The sequence below is a fragment of the Agelaius tricolor genome, unplaced genomic scaffold (genome assembly GCF_023055355.1).
Source record: "Agelaius tricolor isolate 1412-34295 unplaced genomic scaffold, bAgeTri1.0.p SCAF_23, whole genome shotgun sequence".
NCBI lineage: Eukaryota > Metazoa > Chordata > Aves > Passeriformes > Icteridae > Agelaius > Agelaius tricolor.
In genome coordinates, this window is record NW_027269283.1 from 5,903,443 (window position 1) to 5,923,091 (window position 19,649).

At 63.1% G+C, this 19,649-nt stretch overlaps 3 protein-coding genes across 3 annotated transcripts; all 3 read right to left on the reverse strand.

The window, feature by feature from the left end:
• Positions 1-201: 201 nt before the first annotated feature.
• LOC139599319 (balbiani ring protein 3-like) lies at positions 202-5,094 on the reverse strand. Its single transcript, XM_071446523.1, has 14 exons — positions 5,019-5,094; positions 3,866-4,015; positions 3,510-3,653; positions 3,110-3,250; positions 2,667-2,801; positions 2,425-2,568; positions 2,172-2,315; positions 1,827-1,976; positions 1,589-1,735; positions 1,387-1,506; positions 1,145-1,282; positions 724-858; positions 504-638; positions 202-212 (listed from the first exon to the last, which is right to left on the reverse strand). The coding sequence occupies exons 1-14, from the start codon at positions 5,092-5,094 to the stop codon at positions 202-204; spliced, it is 1,770 nt and encodes a 589-aa protein (XP_071302624.1).
• Positions 5,095-6,333: 1,239 nt separating this feature from the next.
• On the reverse strand, positions 6,334-8,477 carry LOC139599320 (perlwapin-like). Its single transcript, XM_071446524.1, has 5 exons — positions 8,180-8,477; positions 7,892-8,032; positions 7,602-7,745; positions 6,844-7,002; positions 6,334-6,344 (listed from the first exon to the last, which is right to left on the reverse strand). Exons 1-5 carry the CDS (start codon positions 8,475-8,477, stop codon positions 6,334-6,336), a joined length of 753 nt encoding a protein of 250 aa, XP_071302625.1.
• A 1,253-nt stretch (positions 8,478-9,730) lies between these two features.
• Positions 9,731-11,791, reverse strand: WFDC2 (WAP four-disulfide core domain 2). Its single transcript, XM_071446692.1, has 4 exons — positions 11,545-11,791; positions 11,149-11,283; positions 9,973-10,125; positions 9,731-9,879 (listed from the first exon to the last, which is right to left on the reverse strand). Exons 1-3 carry the CDS (start codon positions 11,630-11,632, stop codon positions 9,974-9,976), a joined length of 375 nt encoding a protein of 124 aa, XP_071302793.1. The 5' UTR covers positions 11,633-11,791; the 3' UTR covers positions 9,731-9,879; position 9,973.
• Positions 11,792-19,649: the final 7,858 nt, after the last annotated feature.

Consider the following 19,649-nt stretch of genomic DNA (forward strand, 5'->3'; position numbering starts at 1 on the left):
CCTGTGGCACCAACTCTGGCTGAACCTCCTGGCCCTGGAGGCTTCAGGTGATTTCAAGGCCACTCCAGGACCACACGGGGCAGCTGGGGCAAATCAAGCACACACTTTATTGCTGGATGTGGTGGGGAGGGGACAGGCCAGCTGGGGCTCATGACTGTCCCATGTCCCCTAATTTCCTGCTGCAGAGGAGCTGCTCTCCCATCACACAGCATCTGAAAAGGAGGATGTGCTTTTAGGGAGCAATGAGGCTGCAGGAGTGAGGTGGCACCAGTGGCCACGATTGCAGCCATGAGAGCTCCATCCCACTCTGCATCACTTCAGATCTCCTCGCCCTGCAAATGCATCTGCTGGGAGCAAAGCAATGGGGCAGCAGTGGGAACTGGCCTCACAGTGATGCTGAGCTGGGAGCATGCTGAGGGCTGTGCCCTTCAAACAGGTCAGCTGGCACCCTGCATGACCTGGTGTTAGCCCTGGGGGTCTATGATGGCCACAGGCCTCCTTACCACCAGACACCCGCATGCAGACATGGCCGCAGCCGTTGCTGCAGCACTTGTGGCCCCAGGGACATTCCTCATCCAGGCTGCACAGGTCCAGGCAGGTCCCACCACCCCCAGGCCTGGGGCACGCTCCAGCTCTGCCTGCAGGGCAGAACACCCTGCCATGGACCACCTGGCTGAGACACCCCACGTCTCCTGGGGCAGCACTGGGTCTGCTGTTCCTCACCTCCAGGAGTGTCCAGGCAGACGCGGCCGCAGGAGGTGCGAGTGCACCTCTGTCCCCAGGGACACTGAGAGTCGGCCTCACACTCATCTGAGCAGTGCTCAGTGCTGGGCTGGGGCACAGCCACAGTGTCCTGCTCTGTGGGCAGGGCAGCATGGTCACCTGGTGACTAAGCTGAGGCTGTGTGTGCTCATCACTCGCACAGAAAGAGGGGGAGGCATGGAAAGAAGGATGGGGGCAGATCGTATCTGTGGAGGGTGTGAGACCCCCACAGGTACAGCTGCCTTGGCAGAGCCAGCTCAGGGTTCCAGTGTGGTCATGGTGAGGGATCCTCATTGGGGATGAAGGGCCAGGATGCCCTGGGGTGGGTGCCAAGGGGCCCTGGGCCCTGTCCCTGCTGGGCTGGGCAGTGTGAGGGGCTGACCTTGCAGAGAGGCTGGGGTGCAGACGTGGCCACAGCCGTTACTGCAGCACTTGTGGCCCCAGGGACACTGCTCGTCGAAGTCACACAGGTCCAGGCACGTGCCCCCCTCCCTGGGGATGGGGCACACTCCCACTCTGCCTGCAAGGTAATCACCCAGCTGGGGCACATCTGGCCTGGGCCACCTCACCACGGGGCACTCCAGGGCAGCCACACCTCTCCCAGAGGGCCTGGCTGGTTCTCACCTCCAGGGATGTCCATGCAGACGTGGCCACAGCCGATGCTGGTGCACCGCTGCCCCCGGGGACACTGAGAATCAGCCTGGCACTCCTCCACACACCGGCCATCAGCTTTGTCCCTGCTCTCTGCAGGGACACCACCGTGCTGTCACCTGGCTGCCCTTGGGGGGCTGGGGCCAGCTCCCCCCGAACAAGCTGTGCCTTCTACCTCTGGGCACGGGCACGCACTCCCGGCCGCAGCCGGTGTCACAGCACTTCTCCTCTCGCCGGCAGACGCTGTCATCCAGGCACTGCCTCCCGCGCCGGCCCCGCAGCTCCCAGCACGGCCCTGCCCGCGGGCACTGCCCGGGGTGCTCTGCCCGAGGAGGGCATGCGGGTGAGGGCAGAGGTCCTAGCCCCGCTGTCACATCGCTTCCCTGTGCTGGCGGCCGGGCAGCCGCGCTCACCTTGGGCAGGGCGGGTGCAGCGCATGGCGCAGCCGGAGAAGCAGCACTTCTCCTGCCGGGAGCAGTCCCTGTCGTGGCTGCAGGAGTCCATCTCCGTGCACGGCTCCGATGCGTGTTGCGGCCTCACCTTTGGGCACTCACCGGGTTTTTCTGAGAGGGGCAGGAAGAGACAGCAGGAGGAGGGACCACCCTGTATTGCAGGCACCTCCTTTTGTGCCGCCTCGGCTGTCCTGGCCCGGGGCTCTGAGTGCCTGCCCTGTGGCAGCGCCGTCCCACATCCTGTGCCCAGGAGCTTTGATCCCACCATTCCCGGTGGAATCACTGCTCTAGTGACCGTCTCCTCACCTGGTTCGGGGGCTGAGCACACGGAGCCACATCTGCTGCTGCTGCAGCACTTCTGAGCCCCCGGGCACTGCCAGTCCTTGGTGCAGGCGGTGCCACACGGGGCCAGCGGAGCCTCCTCAGCCAGCGGGCAGATTCCTGGTTTCTCTGCGGGCAGGAGGCAGCGGGGCTGGGAGTGCAAGCAGCAACAGCGGGTCTTCCCCAGCCAGTGTCACAGTCCCTGGAGCTGGGGGACACCCCTGCCCGTATCTGGCACCTGGGGATGGGGGTAGGCAGACGGAGTCGCAGCCACGGAGGCAGCACTTCTCCTCTCGGGGGCACTCGCCGTCGTGCCGGCACCAGGCTCTGCAGTTGTAAGTGGGGAACAGCCCGGCACGGACCGGGCAGAATCCATCCTTCCCTGCAGGCATGGAGTGGGGTGGCTGCTTGGAGACACAGCCGTGGGGACCAGGGCACGTGGGACTGTGGAGCCTTTGGGGCGGCTCGCAGCCCCCTCACCTTGGCTGCTTGCCCCACAGTGCCTGGTGCACAGCTGGTGACAGCACACGTGGAACGGGGGACAGTCCTCGTCCTTGAGGCATCCCCACTGGTGCTGCAGTGGCCTTTGGGTCACTGGGGCAGGGCTGGTGTCCTCTGCAGCGTGGAGCAGGATGAGAGCACGATGGTGGCCTCACCAGAGGTTGGTTGCACTGTCCCCTTCCCTCCCCACTCCAGGGCCCACCTGGGGGCTGTGCCGTGTGTCCCCACCCCAGACCTGGCAGAGCCCACCCTGGCAAGCATGGGGTGAGGGGTCCCGTTTGTGCCACAGCTCTGTGCTATGGTGGCTGCTGCCCCACGGCGTCATTCCCGGTCTCTGAGCCGTGTCCCCGCCCTCGCTGCCCATCCTGTCCCATGCTGTCCCAGGTGTCCCATGTGTCCCATGCTGTCCCGTCCTGCCTCACCGGCCGGCACTCCCGGCAGGCACTGGTGGCCGCAGCTGCTGTTGCAGCATTTCTGCGCGTCGGGGCAGTCGCTGTCACCTCGGCACCGCTCCCGGAATGGTCCTGGCTGCACCGTGGGGCCCTGGCTGGGCTTGGGCTGGTCTGACAGGGCAGAAGGGCTGTGACGATTCAGCATCCCCCACTGGCCGCCCTGCCTGCCCCGGGGGTCCCGGGTTCCTGTCATCACCCACACATTCCTGGCGCCTGCGGCCACGTCCCGGTGTTCGGTTTTCCCGGCAGCTGCCGGGGCAGGGAAAGCACCGTGTGCTGCCCCAGGGGCCAGGGCGTCCGGGAGACAACCATGGCACACAGGGTCCCTGGGGTGAGCCAGGGCACCCAGCCGGCCCCGCCGGGTCCTTACCCTGCGCCGGCTCCAGGCAGACAGAGCCGCAGCCCAGCGGGCAGCACTTCTGCGCTCCCAGGCAGTCCTTGTCCTCCAGGCAGGGGAAGGAGCAGGGGGCAATGAGCCCCTCGGGGGCTGCTGCCGGGCAGACACCGGGCTTCTCTGCAGCGCCGAGGGGCCGAGAGGTGAGGCGGCACTGCAGTGTCCTAGGGCAGCACCAGGAAACCTGCCCCTGCCAGACCCCTGTGCCTCCCATCCACACATCCCAGCGGCGCTCAGGAGGCTGCTGGCAGCGCACAGGGAATGGGACAGGGAGAGGGGTGCCAGCTGCCCCGGGACAGAGGTGTGTCAGCGGCTGTCGCGCGGTGCCGTACCTTCTGCCGGGGGGACGCAGCGGAGCCGGCACTCCCAGAGGCAGCACTTGAGCCCAGCGGGGCAGCTGGAGTCATTGGCACAGAGCGGGGACTCCAGGCGCAAGCAGCGCATGAAGTCCCGTGGACACCGCCCCGGTTTCTGGGAGTCCCCTGCGTTGGGATGGCAATGTCAGGACAGCGCCAGAGCCCCTCATCCTCCATCCCTGGGGAAGCAGGATGTGGATCTCTCTGCAGGGAGCTGCAGCAGGGACTGCAGCCCAGGGGCTGGAGCTTCTTTGCATCATGGCCCGGGGCTGCTGGACCCCCACACTGAGACCTGCATGGCACAGCACAGTGTGGCACGGTGTAGCATGGCATGTCATGGTGCGGGGTGGCACGGCCTGTGTGTGCCCTCACAAGTGCCACAAGGAGGGTCACTGGCCCTGTCAGGGTGAAGCCAGCACCAGCTGGAGGTCAGGATCTATTCCTGAGCATCCTGCTGCCGCGGACATCCCCACTGCAAGCAGCATGCTCCTCACTGCTGCCGTCTCCTCCTCTTCCTTCTCCTCCTCCTCCTCTTGGCACCCTGTGCTCCTCTTGGCCATGTTGGGAAACGTGGGGCAGCCCTGCCTCTGGTACAGGCGAGCTCCAGCTGGCGCCCGTGCCCGGCTCCCGCTGCCAGCCGGGGCTGTGGCGGAGCCGCCTCTGCCATCAGCCTGTCCGGGTGTTTGGGCTGCAAACAGACGCTGCTGGAGTTTCACTGCAAACAGCAGCTGCTCGCTTCAAACAAAGAGGCACCGGCCGTGCCTCGGTGTGGGCAGAGCCACACCACAGCTGGCACCACCACCCCGGGCACTGTCCCACGGCGGGGGGGTGGCAGCAAGGGTCTGTGCCCGGGATGCAGCAGAGACCCTGCTGCACGTGGCACCGCTGGGAGCTGATGGTTGCTGTGCCCGTGGGGTGCAGGGGGTGCCCATGGGGCTGAGGGCATGCACACCTGCACCCTGGGGTGGGAGCCGGGTCCCCCAGGCAGCAGGGCTCCAGTGCAGGGGCTGCAGCCAGCTGGGACGTGGTCCCAGAGGGGACACGGCAGGGACACGGGGGCTGGGATGCAAGGAGCTGCTCCCAGGTTGCCTGTGCCTGGCAGCTGCTGGGTTTGACTCCTGGTACTCACCACCCTTCTCTGGTGTTACACTCGGCTCTGCCCTGAGGATGAGGAGGCCCAAGAGGAGGAAAACTCCTGGGCTCATGCTGCGGCTGGGGATGCTGTGCATGTCTGGAGCTGAGCTGGGGCTTGGTTTAAAGTCTGTGTCAGGGCGCCTGAAGTGGCAGGGCAGCTGAAGTTGAGCTGCCTGCTGTGGCAGGCTGCTGTGCTATGGGCAGGAGGGGCAGGAGGAGGGGCAGTTCCCAGAACCCACCGGCGCCCTGCCAGCCACCCCGCTTATCTCTGCCCAAGCCCTGCTTTGGGGTCATGGTGACCTGGGGGGCTGGGAAGGCCAGATGGGGTCAGGCACTTCTGCCCCTCATGTTGCACCACCCCATCCTTGCTGGAGCTGGCTGTCACTCCCTCTCTGGGTTTCTTTCCAGCCCCACTCACCCCTCTGCTCCCTGGAGTGGGGGCTGTGGATAGACCCCATGGCTTGGTCCTGGCATGGCCGTGGGAGCAGCATGAGGGCTTCTAACAGCTCTGCTGCCATGGTGCTGCTCTTCAGCCAAGGGCAGCTTCCATGCAGGGACTGCTTGGCATCCAGCACCATGAGTAAGCAGGTCCTGCCATGGCCCCTGGCACACGGGTGATGCTCCCTGCCCCCTCCTTGTCTGGGTGCTCCATCTGGCCTGACCCGTGACTGCTTTTCCCACCAGGTTTTGACACTCTGGGATGCAAATGAGCCTTTCCTTGGCACAAGGAATCTGAGGGAACTGGTTTTCCAGCCCATGACTGCTGAGGGGACATTATGCAGCCCCCAGGCCCAGCAGGATGGTTACCATGGAATGATCATGCCTGGAAATCACCTGCATGGAACTGGGACCCTCTCCCTGCCCTCGAGCAGTGCCTGCATGCAGGGATGGCTGCCTGCACCTCCCTGCCTGCACGAAGCCCAGGCTGCCAGCACCTCTGGGAACCAGAGCACAGAACAGGGATGGTGACCCAGAGCAGAGGTGCCTGTGGGATGGTTTATTGTGTCTCAGTGCTGTGGGGCAGAGGGGCCATTGTGGGTGCAGGGTTTTGCCTCATGCAGGGTTGCTAGGATTCTTGGCCATGGGTGGTGCAGGCAGCATGCAGCCCTTAATGGCACAGCTGGGGGTGCCAGGGACCATGACCAGAAGCATCAGAGTCACTGCTGGTGCCATCCTGCCAGGGAACAGGGTCCAGCACAGGGAGAGGTGTGCGTGCACCAGCACCTCTGCTCAGCCCATGGGTGCAGTGGCAGTGGGGTGGAGGATGACCCTGAAATGGCAGCTCCTGGTGCAGCCCTTCCTGGCCATGGCTACGCTGTACCTGGAAGAGGGAAATGAGGTGGTCAGTGAGGATGCCTCAGTGCTCCTTCTCTGAGGGATGGGACGCCCTGTGGTGCTCCTGCCCTGGCCCCCTCTGTCCCCTCCAGGCTGGAGCCAGGAGGCAGCAGGCTGGAGGGGACTGTACCCCACAGTGGGTGGATGCAGACCCGGCTGCAGCCCTGCAGGCAGCAGGGGGGACAGGGGGACAGTCCCTGTCCTGCAGGCACAGGAGGAGGCACTCGGCTGCCTGAGCACCCTCTGCTGCAGGAGGACAGAGACCTGGCCATGCTGGCACATGTGGAGAGAGAAAGGGGTGAGGGGCTCAGGGCACCCCTCCAGGGTGGGGGAGCTGCCCTGCCTGCAGGGGTGAGCTCCTCACTGAGCCCCTGCCCCACTGGACAGCAGCTCAGTCCCCAGCTTCCCATTGCCCCCCGAGGGTCACGGTGTCAGGTGGGCAGGGGGCACAGGGGTCTCGTCCCCACAGGGTGCCGGTGGCTTACCCTTGGTGGGTGGTTTGCAGATGTGGCCACAGCCAGTGGTGCAGCACTTGTCGTCCCCAGTGCAGTCACTGTCAGTGTCACACAGCTCCAGGCAGGGCCCCAAGGAGCCCCGCAGCACCGTGGGGCACACGCCAGGCTTTGCTGTGGCACGGTGGCTCCCTGGTGACAGGGAAGAGTGCAGCTGTGCTGTGATTCTGTCCCCAGTCCCACTCCTGGCATGGCCTTGGTCTCCATCCTGTCCCTGTCCTTCATCTTCCTTCCCCAAGCACCATGATGACCTCAGTCACCAGCCTCACACCCGTACCAGTCTGACCCAGTGAGACCAGTCACAGCTCAGTATGGGGTGCCAGCTGGTGACTGGAGTGGTGAAAGACAACCCTTGCTCTGGCTGCAGTCTGAGAGGGGTGCAGGAGGGAGGGTGAGGAAGGGGTTCAGCCTTTCACACACTCAGAGCCATCTCCCACCCATCACAGAGGAGCTGGGCATGGGGATCCCTTCCCACAGCACCCTGAGGGGCAGCTCTGAGGGCTGGGGCTCTGCCCAGGGCAGGCATGTGGCACTGGGAGCTGCAGCCAGTGGCACACACTCCCTGGGGCCTGGATGAGTGCCACCAGCTGCACACCTGGCCAGGCACAGCCACTGTACCTTGTCCACAATAGGGCTGGGCACACGCTGGGCTCTGCCAGGGGGGAGCTGGGCTAGCACCAGTGCAGTGGTGGGCTGGACGTGGGGATCAGAGAGGGCTGGCAGGGCTGTACCTGTGTCTGGAGGGGTGCAGGCCAGCCCACAGCCAGAGAAGCAGCACTTGTGCTCCCCAGGGCAGTCCCGGTCATCGGTGCAGCGGTTGGGGCAGGCAGCAGCTCTGCTCTGGGCACGCTTCCGTGGGCAGAGCCCAGGTTTGGCTGGAGGGAAGGCTCAGGGTTTGGCCTGCAGCCAGCCTGCCCCCACTGCCCACAACTCCTCTACAGTGCAATGGGGGCTGCAGACCCCTGGGGCTGCCCCAGGGCATTCTCAGCCTGGCATGGGGGGGATCTCCAGGACACCTCACCTGGCTCAGCCAGCACGCAGCGGGTGCAGCAGCCGCGGGTGCAGCACTTCTCCCCCGAGTGGCATGTGGTGTCGTTGTGACATCTTGTCCCACAGCTTGGCCCGATGGCACTGCCAGCACGGGGGCAGTATCCCGGGCTCTCTGCAGAGGGAGATGCTCCATGCAGCCATGTCCCAGGGGGCAGGGCTTGCTCCAGGGGCACCAAGGAGCACCAGGCACAGGCACCAGCCCACATCCCACCCATTGCCCGATCCTCACACTGCCATCCCTCGGAGTGAGCAGCAGTACCTGTGGTGGGCAGGAGGCAGGTCCAGACCTTCCCGATCTGGCAGCACTTCTCAGCACCAGGGCAGCCATGGTCGGAGAGGCAGTACAGCCTGGGGGGCCAGGGGGCTCCGCTCGCCCCCGCCGGGCACTTACCCACTTTGGGGGGGGCAGGAGGGGCAGTGGGGGTCCAGCGTTCCTGCAGGGCCCAGTGTGGGGATGCAGTGAGGGTGAGGGCAGTGCCCTGGTCCCTGGGGCTGTGCTGCTGGGCCAGGGTGAGCAGTGCCAGGAGCACCAGAAGAAGGGTGCGGTGGCCCAGCATTGCGCTGCAGTCAGTGTGCTTCTGGGCAATGGGCTGGGATTTAAACCCTGCTGGAGTGGGGGCTGGCCAAGCCAAGCTGCTCCTTCTCATGGCAGCACAGTTCCGGAACTGTGGGAGTGCTGGGCATGAACAATTCAGCTTGGGGGAGACTCCTGGGGCAGTGCTGGGCTCGTGGCCCATGGCTGACACATCTGCAGCTCCCTTTCCAGGTCACTGGTGACCTGTGAGCAGCTGTGCCAAGGGCTGACCAGCACTCCCAGAGCCACACCATTGAGAGCATGGGTGGGACACAGGAGCAGTGTCCTGTCCCAGTCTTCAGTGTCCATTGGCTCCCTCCTGGCCCACATGGAGCAGGGAGAGCTGCTGTGGAGCTGTGGTGCTGGCACAGCCTGCACCTGCACTGCAGAGGGAGGGGAACCAGCACCAGACCCTGGGCAGTGCTGGGCAAGGTGTGGGGCTCACTCAGTCCCAGGGGATAGCTCTGCCAAGGGCAGGGGCTTTGGGGGTGCCAGCCCCTCCCAGGCAGGAGGGACATGCTCTGATCCCAGGGGCTGAGAGCAGGAGCAGGCAGGTATGAAAGAAACAGGGCCCCTGGAGACCTGTGGAGAGCAGGAAATGCCAGGGGAAAGCAGGACAGGAACAGGAGCCCCCCCAGATTCGAGCATGTGGGGAGGGATGTGGCAGGGGCAGGCATGGGACTGTGGCATGTGGGTTGCACTGCCAAAAGCTCCTTCAGGCTTCTGCTGTGGGCAAGGTGCCATGGCCAGGCTGGGAGGGCAGAGATAAGGAGGAGTCTGGGTGATGCTCCTGTATGAGCACACACTGCAGCCTGTTTGTCCCCTGGCCATTGCAGGGAGCAAAGAGCAGCTCTGCTCTGATGGGACACAGACAGAGCTGCACCTTGACAGTGCTCTGAGCATGGTGGAGGACCCAAGGTGGAGGAGCCAGTGTGCAGGGGCAGCTGGAGCCATGGACCCATGGGACAGCCCCAGGCAGGGCACGGGACCCTTGGAGGCATGACAGAGTCAATCAATGCTGCTGCTTGTGAGAAGCCCTTCCAGGCATCCCTGGCATGGGATGGAGAGGCAGTCATGGCTTGTGATGGAGAGGTGGCCACAGCATGGAACAAAGAGGTAGCCATGGTGTGGGATGGAGAGGTGGCCACAGCATGGAACAAAGAGGTGGCCACAGTGTGGGATGGAGAGGCAACCACAGCGTGTAAGGGAGAAGCTGCTTTATTGGTGAGAGTGCAGGGGTCTTGCCCTGAGCAGAGAACCCCAGGGAGAAAATTGAGGCTGAAGGCTCCAAGCTGGGGGGGTGGTGCAGGGCCACGGCCAGGGCATGAGGGATGGGCATCAGGCAGCAGCTTCCCTGTGGCTGGGCTGGCAGGAGGTGGCTGCACCTGCAAAGGAGCAGAGGCTGTGAGCAGGATGGGTGCGTAGGCACCGTGCTGAGGTGCTGTGGGATCCCTGGGGCTGGAATGCACCCAACTGACCTCACTGGATGGGTGTCACACAGGAGACCTTGCCACAGCCATTCCTGCAACACTTCTGGATCCCAGAGCAGTTGGCATCGGTCTTGCACTGGTTGGAGCAGATGCCCAGCATGGGGATGCCCGGGTTGACGGGTGGGCAGGTGCCAGGCTTCTCTGAAAGGCAAAAGAACATGGCTGAGACCTGCTGGCCCTGGCATGAGGGGCAGGACCTACCCTGCAGCTCCCAAAGCTGTGGGCATGGTGCTGGCCCCTATCTGCCATGGAGGAGGGACCACCACGGTAGCCAGCATTTCCCCCATCCCACAGATCTGCTTGTTGGCACTCCTCGCCAGCTGGACCTGATGGGGACAGGTCAGGGAGGCCACACAGCATAGTGGTCCCCAACGGTCCCTGTGCCCAGTGTTCCCTCTCAGGGACACAGGGCTGGCACAGGATGCACAGCTGCAGCATGCAGACATGATGGAGGCCTTGGCCCTGCTGTCCTCTACAACTGCCATGGATGGCCCAGGCTGTTTGTTCATAGCATGGGGGCGCAGCCTAGGCCTCAGCCAGGATGACGGGCCCCCCAAACAGCCTTTGCCCAAGCAGTGTGGGGCCCCTGCCCCACTATGCCACTGCCTGCCACTGGCACTGAGCTCTGGCTCTGCACCATGCTGCTGCCCTTCACTGTGGTGCAGCCAAGCCAGCACTGTCCTGCAGGCAGCCATGGAGGCACTGGAGCCTCCAGGTCACATCCATCTGTCTGCACCTGTGGATTCCAGCTCCTGCACCCATCTCCTTGGGTCGCTGTCCAGGACTGTTGTGGTGAGCAAAGAACGGTGCCCCCACATCCTGGGCTGGCAGCTGCCCACAAGGCTGAGCAGGCAACAAGGGCTGCAATGGGGAATGGCTCAGACCCCACCCTCCACCCAAGCCCCAGCATCATTTAGGGCTGTCCACTCAGCCCCTGCATCGCTGAGAGGAGGAAGGTGTGAGCGTGGCCCAGCAGGAGCACACCCCGAGTCTGCTGGGCTTCCATGCAGCCCCCAATCCTGCAGCTGAACACACATCGGGCACCCAGGCCTGTGGCCACCGCTGCGCCCTGGAGCACCCGTGCTGCTGGCTGGGACGGGCTGCTGGCTCGTGGCAGCGGCAGCGACCCTGGGCAGCACGGCCAGGAGCAGGAGGCAGTGTTACCGTCAGGCTTCTGGCAGGCCTTGCCGCAGGCTGCCGGGCAGCACTTGAGGGTGCTCTCGCAGTCGCCATCGGACTGGCACCCCACCGTGCAGTTCACCGCATCCGTCGCCGGGCTGGGGCACACGCCGGCTTTGGCTGCAAGGCAAAGGTGGGGCCGTGGGCAGGCGGGGGCGGCCGGCGCCGGGCAGGGCGAGGGCTGCGTCCCTTTCCGGGAGATGCTGCCCCGGCCCCAGGGCTGGGTCCAGGGATGCTGCCGAGCCCAACCGCGCCGGGCACGGGCCGGTGCTCGCCGCGGCCCCCACGCCGGCTGCCCTGGGGCTGCGAGGGAGGGATGGATGCTGGCCGCTCGCCGGGCGTGCCGTGACGAGCCGTGCTGGGCCATGCGCTCATACTCACTGGTGTCATTCTGGGCGGATGCTGCCGACAGCTCTGCCCACAGAGCCAGGAGCCCCGCCAAGATGAGGACGCTGCGGGCCGCGGGCATGGTGCAGGAACCGGCTGCGCTGTGGCCGCCCGGCCGGCCTTTAAGCTCCTCCACAGGTGGGGCCGGCGGGCTCGGCCTTCCGGGTGGCTCCCAAGGGCCGGGCAGGGCCAGGCTCCCCCTTCGCGCTTGCACAACCCGAGTATCAGGTATCTGCTGCTGCTGGCTGCCGACCAGGGAGGGGGAGCCTCGAGGAGACTGGGCGGCCATGCTGAGAACTCGCCCGGCAGGAACAGCAGCCAAGCACCCCTGGCCACGGCCCCCGCACGCCGGACCCCAGGCAGGCAGCCCCGCGCCGAGCCCGCCGGGCCGCTGGGTCGCCATGGCCCTGCCCTCAGGGATCGGCCCCGGGGATGAAGTGGTACCGCTCGCCAGGAGCGGGGCATGACCCGTCCCTGCTCAGCTCACCCTGCACCGCCCCGGCCACGGGCATGAGCTTGAATGGAGCCCCTGGCCTGGGTCGCTGATGGCCCGAGGCCGGGAGGAGCCAGCAGTGCACACAGAGTTATGGCTCAGCTCTGCTGCTGCTCACCCAGCTGCTGCGCCTGTTCCAGTCACTGTTCTCCTCCAGCTCTTGCTCCTCAAGTGAAGGGTGCTCCAGGCTCCCTGTACCTTGGGCAGGTGCCTGCCCTGGGGCTGCCCTGCACATGGCTGTTCCCACAGCTACAGGAGCTCCTGCCCAGCTCCAGCCCTGTCCCATGGACCCTGCCATCCTCACAGCCTCCCACAGCACTGGGGATGCAGATGGACCATCCGACCACCATTTGTGCAAGGGGCTGTCAGGGAATGTCACTGACATGCACTCCCAGTGCTCCAGGGCATGGTGGTGCTGGGGCTGTATGACCTTCAGCCCTTCAGCCTGTCTGGGATACCCTTCCCAATGCCACATCTCAGGATGTGGCTCATGTGGCTCAGGACACTTAACTGCCCCTGGCAATATCAAGCTGGGAATGGTTTGAATGGGCCCAGCTCGCCCACCTGGTATGGCTACCCTGCTCACATCAGCATTTGCCACTCTGCCAGCACCCATCCTCCTGCAGGAGGATGAAACCTGCCCTGTTCCTGGTGATGTGCTCTTGCTGCTGGTGGAGGCAGCCCCAGCTCCAGGTATCTTGTAAACTTGCATGGGCCAAGGGTGCATGGGGCCAGGACATGATCCCTGCCTGAGTCATGAGTTGGCGTCTGCTCTGCCGGGGTCTGTCTCCAGGTAATTTAACCCCACAGTCAACAATGTGGCACAGCGGCGTGGCAGTAAATCAGTAACTGTTTGCCTTTGCCTGTGGTCCCCTCCCTGCCGGGTGTTTATGCAGGAACAGAAGCCGGCGCTCAGCCGCCTGCCCCACTGCCGCACCTCATGTCACCGCTGACGGCAGTGGGAGTGACACATGGGCAGAGGCCCGGGGTGGCAGGGAGATCATCAAGGCAGCCGTTTTCCCTGTGCCCTCCCGGATGGGGAGCTGCAGGGACCTGGCCACGCTCAGGCTGGCTGGGATGCTCCCACAGCAGACCCAGGGCCAGCATCGGGATGCCAGGAATGAAAGCAACCATCTTGCAGCCCAGTGGCCCCTGCAGCAGGGCCAGAGCACAGTGCTGTGTCGGCCAGGGGGGGATGGGGGTGGTAACAGCTTGGAGGTGAGCACACTGCCCACCAGGATGGAGAGGAGGGACCTGCACCATCTCCACCTGTGCTGCACAGGGACAGAGCCCACCTGGACCCAGCAGCAGCTTCTCTAGAGCAGCAGCACTGCTGCCAGTCCCACACCCACCTAGGGTCACTGGTGTCCCACTGTGACTTGCTGTGGCCCTGTGCTGGTGCTCTCTTTAAGCATCATTGCCCTGGTCTGACCCTGTGACAACTCTGCCCAAGCTGAGGTGACCCCAGCATGGGGTGACCTTGGTGCTGGCAGTGAGCAGCCAGCACTGGGAGGCTCTGAGGGAGGATGCCAGCAACAAGAGCAGCTGGATGACAGCAGATGGGAGCCCAGAAATGGAAGGCTCATGGAAGGAGATGAGGGGAAAACCACAGGGGAAACCAAGAGCTGGTGGGAGCAGTGTGGGCACCAGTGGTTTTGCCCGCACTTGTGCCCTAGCTCCAAGGTGCCCAGCTGGTTGCTGACGGGACAATCCAGCTGAAGCTGCCCCCAGCCAGCTGGAGCACCTGGAGAGGGACCAAGCAAGCTGGCAGCAGGGCCAGCAGCTCCAGCCCACGCAGTTGGCATCGCCTTCTGGGAGACAGGAATGCTTTGGCTCCTGTCCCCAGTGTATGGCATCCAGGATATTGGTGTCCCCACCCTGCCTCTGCCAGGTGCTTCTTTAGCAGAGGCTGAGGATGGCTGTGGGGAGCACAGGGGTCTGCCAGCTGTCCCCGTGGCCAGGGAGGATCCTGGCTGAGCACCTGGGATCAGCAGCCCCAAACCAGGCCCCAAAGGCTTGGTTCTGCTGCATCCCTCGGGAGCTGTGCCCACCAGCACTGAGCCTGGTCACAGTGGCTGCACCCAAGCCTTGTGGGTGACCGTGGCTCCTCCATGGCAGCAGGGAAGTGCTGGAGTCACATCACCTGACTGCTGAGTGGTCAATGATTAAAAGGAGCACACTGAGGTGCCCCTGAGCAGTGAGCCAGCCTCCTGCTGCTGGCACAGAGCAGGGATAGCAAGGACAGGGATACAGAGGGACACCCCATCTCTGGAGACACCAGTGCCCCTCAGTCAGCAGCACAGGGTCCTCTCACCATGGGCATGGACTGGTGCATGGCCCCTCAGGTCCAGCTGTGCACCTGCTGAGGGCTCCTGCCACACTGCCCCATCCTGCCACAGCCGAGCCCCCCTTGCCCATGCTGTCCCTGTGGTGCAGAGCTCGGTGGCCCTGCTGGCACGGCCACAGCTTCAGTGGTGCATGGATGCTCTGGAGCCTGGCATATGCCTGGCTCTGTGCTCTGGAATGGCTCCTACCTGCTCTTTCCATGTGGGACCCTTGCCCCAATCAGCCCAGCAGTGCTCCAGGGGCTAGCACAAGGCACCCACCCCAAGCCCCCCAGCACTCACCTTTCTCCTCATCAGACGTAGGGGCTGCATGCAGCTGGGCACACAGGGCCAGGATGCCCAGGAGCAGAACAATGGTGGTCTTCATGTTGGTGAATGCCAAAGGTATGGATGAGGAGCGCAGGTTGACGGGGTTTATATCTGTGTGGAGCTGGGGAGGGGCCATGCACATAACCTTCGTGTGCCAAAACACTCACTGCTGCTGCGTGTCACAGTTGTGCCCGAGGCAATGACGGCCTGAGAAATTATTTACCTGGCCTTGTCCAGCCCTGGCAACCTGGCTGCAGCAGGGGAAAGGACCCTCAGCACTCTCATGGGGAAAGGGAGATGAGGCCATGGGCTGGGGTCACCCTACAGCCATGGGGAGCCCAGAACTACCCAGCTGTGACAAATGATTAGATGAATTTGTGGGATAGGAACCCAGAGGGGGCTGCTCAGGAAGATGTTCCCCTGGGGGCTGCTGTCCTGGCAGTGTGTTACTGGGGTGACACAGGGCTGTGGGCTGCTGGGCTGTGCCCATCCCATAGACCCAGCACCTGCCTGTCCCAGTCCTGGCCTGGTGCCTGCATCATGCCACGTCCGCTGGTGGAGCCTCAGGGGACAACGGGCTGGGTCCTTGCAGGCAAGCATGGCCTCAGGGGGAGCAGAGCGTGGGAAGCCTCCATGAGACACAAGGCTGGGTGCACCCGTTGCTGAGCACCATTCCTCCGTGGGGACAGGCTGGTGGCTCAGTGCCGACATGTCACTGGCTGCAGACATGTCCCAGCAGATGGGTGCTGCGGCGGGGTCAGCACTGCCTCTCACCTCCCCATGCTCCCACACTGGTGAGAGGTGACCCTGGGATGCCCAAGGTCAAAGGTGTGGGGGGTCACAGGGAGCCCAGCTGAGCATGTGAAGGGTGACCATGCCAAAGGTGAGGTGTGCTCCCTGCTCTTGGGACCCTGCTGTGCTGCCACTGCTGTGTCTGAGCCCTGCTGAGCAGGACCTCTGCTTCCTGCATCCCGTTCCATGCAGACAGGGGCATGGTCAAGGGACTGCAGCCCTGCCAGGGGGCTGTTCGGTGGCTTCTCTCATTGTTGAGCTGCGGCCATGCAGGCACAGATCTCTGTGCCTCAATGAATGGCAAAGGGCACCTGAAGGTGCTGCCAGCAAGTTGGGCAGAGGCAATCTGACCTGGGGGACAGGACAGGGGTCTGGAAGGGCTGCAGCAAAGCGCAGGGGACAGCCAGGGCTGCACTGGGTGGAGAGGGACAGAACCAGGCCTTTTGAGGGGCTGGTGGAAGAGACTTGTCCTGTGCTGGAGCTGGAGAATGGCCCCAGCTGGGGTCCCAGTGTGTGGGGGGACACCAGGGACACGCCCTGTCTGGGAAGTTGTGACAAGGCCAGCCTGCCAGGATGCAGGAATCTGTGCTGAAGCCAATGTGACCTCTGTGACCTCACCCAGGCTTTTACAGCTCAACGATCATACTTTCCCCCTTGGAAATTCCTGTGTGCGTCATCCCTGCTCCGAGCAGCCAAATGCATTTGTTGCTGGCAGAACTCTGTGTCTAAATCAAAAGGAAACATGAGCAGGAACAAGGGGCTTTGAGAACAGCCTGGTCACATGCATGGGGTCCCTTTGCGTGACACCTTTGCCCCAGTGTGGCATGTGCCACAGTGCAGTGGTGGCGATGTGGGGGTCACCTGCCTCTTCCGAGCAGCCCTGGCCCTTTGGCTGGTGCTGGGGGGGGGGCCTTGCACTCTTCCTGCCCGGCTGCTCTGTGCCCTGTGTGTCACAGCGTGGAGCGGCATCAGCGATGGAGGCACATGGCAGTGTGAGCCTGGCGTGCCCTCTGCCACCGGGCTGTGGGGCACGGACCCCCTGGCCTGGGCACCCCCCTCTCCACCTGCACCCCCTTCCCTCCCGCAGCTCCTCCCAGCCGGTGCCGGTGCCGGTGCCTCCGGCGGCTCCCCCCGTCCCGTCCCGCCGTGTGTGGCGGCTCGGGGGCCGGTTCCGTCCTGGTCCCGGCGCCGATCCCTCGCGGTGGCCGGCAGAGGAGGCTGTTGCTCCGCCGGAATGGACCGGGAGCGGACCGGGCTCTGCCGGGCTCCGGCAGCGCCCCCCGTCCCCGTCCCCATCCCCGGGGGCGACCCAGCATGAGAAGAATGTGGAGCTGATGGAGCGGGCCCGGAGAAGGCCACGGAGATGCTCCGAGGGCTGGGGCACCTCTGCTCTGGAGCCAGGCTGGGAGAGCTGGGAATGTTCAGCCTGGAGAAGAGAAGGCTCCGTTATGGAGCCTAGGAGTTATGGCACCTTCCAGTGCCTAAAAAGGCCCCAAGGGAGCTGGAGAGGGACTTTGGACAAGGGCATGGAGTGACAGAACAAGGTGGAATGACTTCCCACTGACAGAGGACAGGGTTAGATTAGAGATTAGGAAGGAATTTTTCCCAGTGAGGGCAGTGATGAGCTGGAACAGGCTGTCCAGAGAAGCTGTGGCCATCTCATCCCTGGAAGTGTTCAAGGCCCAAGCTGGATAGGAGTTGCAGCAACCTGGTCCAGTGGAAGGTGTCCCTGCCCACGGGCTCTTGGACTGCTTGGCCCCGAGCTGGCACCATGGCTGCTGCTGGGTGCTGACATGAAAGTTCCTGTATGTGACACTGTTCCTAGAGCTGGGGGGCTGAGGGACATCAGGCAGGCTCAGGGTGAGCAGGGTGCCCAGCACAGGCAGGGTTCTGCCCACTGCAGCCCCACTCAGCCCTGCCTTGGGCTGTCCCTCACAATCTGGGGGTTAAACAGCACTGGCTGCCTGAACACTCACAGGGACTGCTGCTCAACAGCAGCTCTAATAGGCCCTATCCATAATGCAGTGAAGCCAAGACAAGATGCAAGGGTCTAGGCTGGGCTGGTGCTGGCTGCTCACGGCTCTGTGCCACGCGTGGCACCCGGCTGGTGGCACGGCCGCGCGTGGTGCCCGGCTGGCGGCGCGGGAAGGCGGCCTCCCAAAATGGGGATTTTATTACAGCCATACATCACAGCAGCGCCTGATGCGGGCGGACGGCAGTGATTTTTCTTCATGGTTTACAGACAAATGAGGGGAAGGAAAATTGATGTGAACTTTGCTATAGCGAGAGGTCGGGCGCGGGCAGGGAGCTGGTTATGGATGAGCCAGGGACTGCTGGGGCTGCCTGTCCCTGGGGCCCCTCCCGGCCCCCTGCTCCAGGCTGGATGGATGGGAGCACTGGCAGAGACAGGGCTGGGAGCATCGTGTCCAGCATGGAGACTGTGCTGCTGCTTCAGGGGTTGGGAGAGCAGGGGCTGCCATCCCTGTGGAGGGATGCCTGGAGGGATGCTCTGCTGCTCAGGGGAACCATGTGAGCAGAGTTATTAATTCCAGCATAGTTTGCCCCTGCAGTGACAGGTGGGCTGCTGTCACTGGCTGCTGGTGAGACCTTGGCTACTCTTACCACAATTAAAGTTGCCTCCAAACATCACAGTCCTGCCCAGTGTAAGATAACAGCTAATACCCTCCAATAGCAGTTATCAGCTTCTCCATATGGTCCATAAATATTAATACAATTCTAATTAGTTCCTTTAAATACATTGCCTATATAAAATGTTCCCAGGACAATAAATCAGGAGCAGGTTGTCCACTCACCCTGCTCATGCCCATTGCACAGGGACTGATAAACCTCATGGTTTATCATTAACCCCTCCCCTTAGATCCTGGGAGAAGAGGGGCCCAGGTGCAGTGTGTGAGCAGGGAACACCCTGTAACCCTCAGCAGCAGTAATTCTTTGATGTATTTCCCCAGGTGCACCTGGTTTGCATTCCCAGTGATTTGCTCAATACCAGGACCGCCCATGTCTCATCCTGGCAGACAGTGGCTCTGGACTGATGGCTGTGTGTGTGCTCCTCTGGAAGATCTGTCCCAGATGCAGCAGTGCCATATGTCCCCTGGCACAAGGCAGTCCCTGACCTGTGAGGCAGGAGGGTGCCTGGGGTCTGCTGCTCTGTGCAGACCCTGGCCTTCACCCCCACCTCTGACTCTTCCTTCTGGGAGGTGACAGAAGTAACGATCCTGCTCAGAGCTCTCCTGTGAGCTGGAGGAGATGGGATTACTTCAAAGGTGCTGTGTGTGGGGGTGAGTGTGCACACAGGGTGACATTGCTCACTGGGGTGCAAGGGGCACAGAGTGCTGGCTGGGGCACAGGCATTATGTCTGAGGGGAGCATGGCATTCATCCTTCCAGCACTCTGGCTTTGGCAGTACCGGAAAAGAACAAATACCAAACTCATTTGCTTGAGGAGGAATTAATACTGTGTGAAGCCTGAAGCCTGTAGTGGATGATTTAGGAAGTGAATTTAAAATCTCAACACAAATAGATTTTTTTATAAGGTCAGAGGAAAGATTAAACGCTACAGACAAGCACAGCACTTGCCATTTCCAGCATCACTTTCACCATAAATATTTTGGGCTGGAGCTGTCCCTGCGCTGTCCACGTGGGTCTGAGGCTGCTCACCATGGCAGTGCTGGGTGAGCAGGGATGGAGGCCAGGATCACTCACCATCCCCTTCCTTACCAGGCTGCTGCCAGCACATGGAAGCAGCTAGTGATGCTCCATGGTGAGAGCAAGGAGAGGTGGTGTGTGTGGTCATGCTGCTGGTGAAACCAGCTGTAACTGCTCCAGCTTGGGCAGGATCTGTTCCCAGACCCCTCTGGTATTCCTGCCAGTGGTGCAGGGAGATTCCAAACTGTGGTGCTCATCTGGCATGGTGTGTGCCCATTGCCAGTTCCTGGCTCCTCCTCCTGGTGCCTGGCAGCAACCAGGATTGATGGCAAGAGATTTGAAAGGCTCCAAATGTGGAGGTTATAGCACTGAGCCACCCCCATCCATCACTGGCCATTCATTACCAAGTAACACCCTGCACGCTGGGCTGATTTCACACCTTATCTGAACCCAGCAGCTGTGCCCTAAATCCTGAGTGCCGAGACTGTCTGGAGG